Below are 6,000 nucleotides of genomic sequence, written 5' to 3' on the forward strand. Positions count from 1 at the left end.
ACATTACTCCTCCTACTCTAACGCGAAACGATCGACCGTCAGTTTTAGATGACGTCACCTCATTGATGTCGGTGGTGGGCACTGCTGTACCACAAGCTGTTTGTACACGGGTTGTATGGCGTTTGCAAACTTACATACATGCTTACTTTGCTCACATATAGATTATATGTGTTACTCACCTATATAATAGGGGGAAGTATGTACACATCGTGAGACCCTTAAATACTTATTTGTACCGGACACTCTTCACCGTTTTGATCTTTACAATCAGTGAATTTTTAACTTGTTTTGATTATATCTCTAATTACAATAGAGGCTGATCAGGATACAACATTTTATACCTGTAGATAAAGACAGTTAACCAACTTGAATGTCTTAGCCATACATTACAATATCAGCTATTTTGTTGTGAAGAGTCACCATCCAGATATATTTTAGAGATACTGTTTATATTGGTACAAGTATACCTGCTGTTTTTGCACAAGATACTTTGTATTCATACCATACTTTGCAAGATGTTTATCTGTTTCTTTGCAGATATATATCTCTGTAGACAGCCAACTTGGCATATTTATAAACACACTTTTGAATCTGGAAGGTAGCAACATAGTATTGAGCTATTTGATGCATACATTTAGACATATTCTATTGACTGTGGCATTATACTCCTGATGGGATATTAACTCTATCAGTATACGTTGCTTAGTTTTGGCTTAGGAGGAGCCAAATATTCTCAACATACAGCTGTACCCACCACCATTATTTTTAATGCACTTGTATATACCCTTCACTTGATTTTGGATTATTATAATTATGTGAATAACATTTTTAGATGTTATTATTTTTCATTGTTTTGGCATATATAGGGTTACTATTACCCTGGACTATACGTTGTCCAACCCATTTGTGCCCCCATTGAGTGCAACATATTTGGACTCTTTCCCGGCCAGCACTTTGTGTTTGACCGGACTCTGTATATATGTATACTCTATTCCCATATGCACCATGGGAGAACATTTAAACTTGTGATTGGTGAGCGACAGGCATCTTTTGTATATATATATATATATATATATATATATATATATATATATATATATATATATATATATATATATATATATATATATATGATGTTGTTCATTTCATTATATTTCAAATATACCTAGAACAATAACCAAATTGCACAATAACGCATTCATACTCAAGCCAGCGATAATGTGTTATTGTGTAGTAAGGGGTGCAAGAACACTTGCTACACATGTATACTGTATACAGTAGAGCCCCACTTTACAGCATTCCGCTCAATACAGCGTTTCCCAATGTATACCCATATTCATTAGGTTCCGGTTTTCCCAGCGATTTTCGGCATGATGTGTACAGTAGCAAAGTATCCGGCTGTCACTAAACAACAGTTTTAGTGTGTGCACAACTCCTTGTCAGATGCCATTTGTCAGCGAAACAGTTGGGTTACAGCTCAGCATCTCTGTTTTCAAAGGTACAATACAGTACAGTAGGGCCCCGCTTTACAGCGATTTCTGCTTTACGGCGGCGTCCTGTAACGGAACCCGCCATATGAGTGGGGCCCTGCTGTATAGGGAACCCACCTGCCTGCCTCTCTCTGTTGTGCTTTCTATCTTGTATCGCGTCTGCTGCTGCTGCGGCTTTGAAATGAGCACAAGAATAGGGATCATGCCTATGAGTAGTAAAGGAAACATTTAAAAAATTGCCATTGTTATTACCGCTGGTGTGAGGGAGTCTCCTTTCTGAGGAAAACTTGACAAAAAAGTCACACAATGGATATATCTGATCCATGGAGGCTAGGATTTTTCCTCTGTGTATAAGCCTCTCTTTACCATATATTACCTAATGAGTAAACTTGGTTATCCTACTTGTATTAACAGTCCTGTTATTCAGCAAACAATCATATCAGTTGATTTTAGTGCATTTTGTGCATTTAATTAGCTGCTAACTCTGAAAAGCAAAGGTTTTCCTTGTTTGTACATCTTATAATTGTTGATTAAGTTTAACTTTTAAAACCAGTGTCATTTTTGTTTTATATGTTACAAATGCAAATTTACACATTGACACTTTTTTTTACTTTTAGGTTTGGATTCATCCTTCACAAAGATGAGCCAGCTCTTCTAAAAATTGACTTGGAAACAATGTCATATATCAAAACAATTAACTTAAAGGATTATAACTGCATTCCTCAGGCTTTGGCCTATACCCACCTTGGAGGGTTTAACTTCATCTACTGCAAGCCTGATACAACTGGAGCTATTCTTCCTCAGCTTATAGTGGATAGTGTCACTGACTCTGTAATTGGATACAATAGGGATGTGACTGGCACTCCTTACATCTCTCCAGATGGTCACTATCTGGTCAGCATTGATGATGTCAAAGGACTTATGAGAGTTCAGTTAATTACAATTCAAGGAGAAATTCAAGAGTTATTCGACATTCATACAAATTTGCATATTTCTGATGTGGCCTTTCAACCATCGTTCACAGAAGCTCATCAATATAATGTCTATGCAAGCTCTAGTACACAAACTGATGTGCTCTTTGTAGAACTCTCTTCCGGAAAGGTTAAAATGGTGAAGAGCCTTAAGGAGCCTGTGAAATTAGAGGAATGGCCATGGAGCACTAAAAATCGAATAATCAAGGGCAGTGGCCTCTTTGGACAATACTTGATGACACCTTCAAAGGAATCACTGTTTATTTTAGATGGACGACTAAACAAATTAAACTGTGAGATTAGTGGAGTGGAAAAGGGCAACACAGTTGCGTGGGTTGGAGAAGTATAAAAATAACAATTTAAACACTGATTTCTCTAATTTTTCAGTTGTTTTAATATAATTTGTTTGTTTTAATATAAGTTTCCCCTTGGCTGTTATGCTTTTACACTTTTGTGTATTTAAAAAAAAAAATTGCAGAGCCCAAACTGATTTTAATTTTCACTTTCAATAAAAAGTTGTGCTAAAAAAAAAGTTTACTAATGACTAGCTAGGGTTCATATTCAAATTAAATATGTATAAATATAGAACTTTTTATAGTTTTCATAAAATGAAGTCTAAAAATTAAAAAAGAAAATGAATTGTCAGGCAACAATAATCTTTTTAATTTGTTGTTGAATGATTTATGTTTTTGTCTGCGTATAATAAGAAATTGAAAAGTGTCCTGAGTTTTTGAAACATCCAAGTCCTGTTGTCTGTTTATGTGTGCCTTGGATGGAATATCTTGTAAAAAATAAATAAATAAGCAAATGCAGAATTTAATACCATTGGGGCTACTGATTTGTTGTCACAGAGAAGGAGCATTCACAATCTGTATTGATGTGTATAACATTGTGGAACACTTGTTAGAGTCAAAAACAATTTCTATAGTTTATTATGTTTCTGTTCATCAGTCTTTGAAAAGGATTTCAGATTTGTCATTTCAAATGGAAACTTTCTTCAACATAGATTTGAACATTGTGAAGCTTATCGCAAGCATTGCAAACTTATCAACAGTTTTTAGGTAAAATGAAACAATTTTTTTATTTGATAATGTCACAACTCATGATTAGGATCATGAGCTTAACTTGCAAACCTCAGTGGTTTGACGGAAGCTCTCTGTGTTGTATTTTATTATGCAAACTGGAGACCTTCATTTGGTCATTTTATCAGATGTAATATTAACCAAGATTTTTTTTTCTTTGAAAGTTCCAGAGATGAACAACAATTCAAACATTTTTTGGGATATTTTGCTGATTCAAAAGAATAAAGTAAAACTGCTATAATACAATTATATACTGTAAGCACACTGATCTAGACAATATTTATGCCTTATTTGACTTTTGGATACATATTGTTTTTTCCTGCCAGAATATTCCAAATATAGTAGTATGAATTATTGCTAGTCATAACTTCTAAACGAGATGTGCAAATCCACATTTAGTCCACAATTATCATCCAAAACTTTTATTACATGCCTAATGGTCTGGTTATACAGTAATTGTTCTTTGTGATTATCAGACAGGAATCATGGGAAGCCAATGTATTTTATGATATTGTGGCAATTAAAAAAAAATGCCTTGTTGATCATTTTCTAAATTTTGGGGTAAAATGAATTACAGGTTATGAAATATAAATCATCAAATTGGAGCACAACAGCATAATTAGAGAGAAAAGTACAGTTTACTAAATTAACTTTATTTAATGAGTAAATTAAGCTAACATGCAATTAATTGATATCAATTTGTTCCTAGAGCAGGCAATATGTGGATAACAGCTTGCAAAGAATGGTTAGAATACTTTTATTGCCACATACTCTGTATAATCAAATCACGTGGAATATTAGCATAGAAAAATAACGAGAGCTACAGTAAGTAAAATAAAGAAAAAAAAGAAAAAAATTGTGGTTAGAGTGAGATGTAGGTTTAAAAGAGGAAACCATTATAAATTCATAATCACATACAGGTTTAGCAAATTGTATTCTTTGGCTTAAACTTTTAATGTGTCCTAGCGCAATTCAAAAGCTTAGAAAATGTTTTATGATAATAAACGTTTATTGAAAACTAGATGGTGTAAAACTGTATTGAGGCCCAACACTGTATAACGATTTTCTATTAACTCTACTGTATATGGAAATAGGTTTAAGGGTTGTGTGATAATTTTTTCCTTAGCCTGAGGGTATTTCCGGGTTATAACAAACTGTAGACTTAAAAAAAAAAAAAAAATCTTCTTCCTTTTCCAATCTCTGAATATTTCCTTTTTAAAAGATTTCCATTGTGAAAGAAAACCCTGTAAACGTTACTTAAAAAATGTTACTCAATTAGTCTGTCTTTTTAACATAATTGTTATATAATTACACCATGTTGATGTTCTGTATGTAGAAAATGCTTGAAAGAGAATAAAACCTTATGTTTTAAGCATTGTAGACCTCTGTGAATATGCACTGGGAAGAATGCATGTTAAACAAGCTAACACTTGTATTTATATGTTATTAATTTAATACTTTGATTATTTTCAGACTACCACTTGTCAAAAAGGTGTAGAATGTATCTTTATTATTCATGGCAATATGGTTCTGGTTTACAGTGTTATTCTATGCCACGCAGTGGCAAATTACCTATTTATACTACAGTATATATGTTACACGATACCATTACATACATTATATTACAGTTCTTTAATATTACCAAAGAACATCCTTTACACTCAATATTATTAAAAGTGTAATGAGTTATTGCTATTCACATTTTATTACATATAGCAGTGAACATTCAATTTACTACAGATGCAGCAGTTATTCGAACACTCCATGCGTTGTATACCTTGTGTACCCATGTCATGGCATGTGATTTCTTCCAACCGTACCGCCTTAAGACGCGAGTGCAGAAAATGTCATTTTAGTGTTCTGGTTTTTAAACACCTGAAATTGACACAGTAGCACAGTACTGTAAACATTACAATTCATTCATTTCATTGCACACAAAGAAACAGAATCCATTAAATTCAAACAAAGCAATCACGATAAACACGTGTGCCTGGGGCGGGGTTAATGCCGCGTGGAGTACAACAGCGCACACGAAAACGGCTCCGTGATTTGTTCGAATAACGGTCGCTGCATCTGTATATGGAAAATATTTTCAATAGGAATAGAGCGAGCATTCAAATAGAGTTGTCATTTACATGTGTGTCTCTCCAAAGACCTGGTGCATCAACATCATTAAGTCTTCCAAACACACCAATATATGTTTGTAAATGCTAAAAATAAAAATAATTGCAGTAGCACTAAACATCCACTAAGTATATTAAATTAGAAACAGATTAGATTGATGTAATATGTGTATACTGTAGATTATGTATTTGTGTGTATACTATGAAGCATAAAAGGATGCATTATGTATTTGAGCAAGTTAAACACGACTACTGGGAAAGGGAGATCAAATATGGCTGTGGTTTCTTGGAACACTTGTTCAATCTCAATAGAATAGAATAGAAGGTTAAAATG

General features: G+C 33.6%; 1 protein-coding gene across 3 annotated transcripts in view; it reads left to right on the forward strand.

Annotated features, from left to right (window-relative positions):
* FSTL5 (follistatin like 5) overlaps positions 1-4,915 on the forward strand; it is an 816,421-nt gene extending 811,506 nt beyond the window's left edge. For all 3 annotated transcript variants that reach the window (XM_075612304.1, XM_075612322.1, XM_075612313.1), the window contains one exon: positions 2,108-4,915. In XM_075612304.1, coding sequence (XP_075468419.1) covers positions 2,108-2,810 — 703 coding nt within the window. In that variant the 3' untranslated portion in view covers positions 2,811-4,915. The remainder of the gene's footprint in view (positions 1-2,107) is intronic.
* Positions 4,916-6,000: the final 1,085 nt, after the last annotated feature.

The sequence above is a fragment of the Ascaphus truei genome, chromosome 1, assembly GCF_040206685.1.
Source record: "Ascaphus truei isolate aAscTru1 chromosome 1, aAscTru1.hap1, whole genome shotgun sequence".
In the NCBI taxonomy this organism is placed as follows: domain Eukaryota; kingdom Metazoa; phylum Chordata; class Amphibia; order Anura; family Ascaphidae; genus Ascaphus; species Ascaphus truei.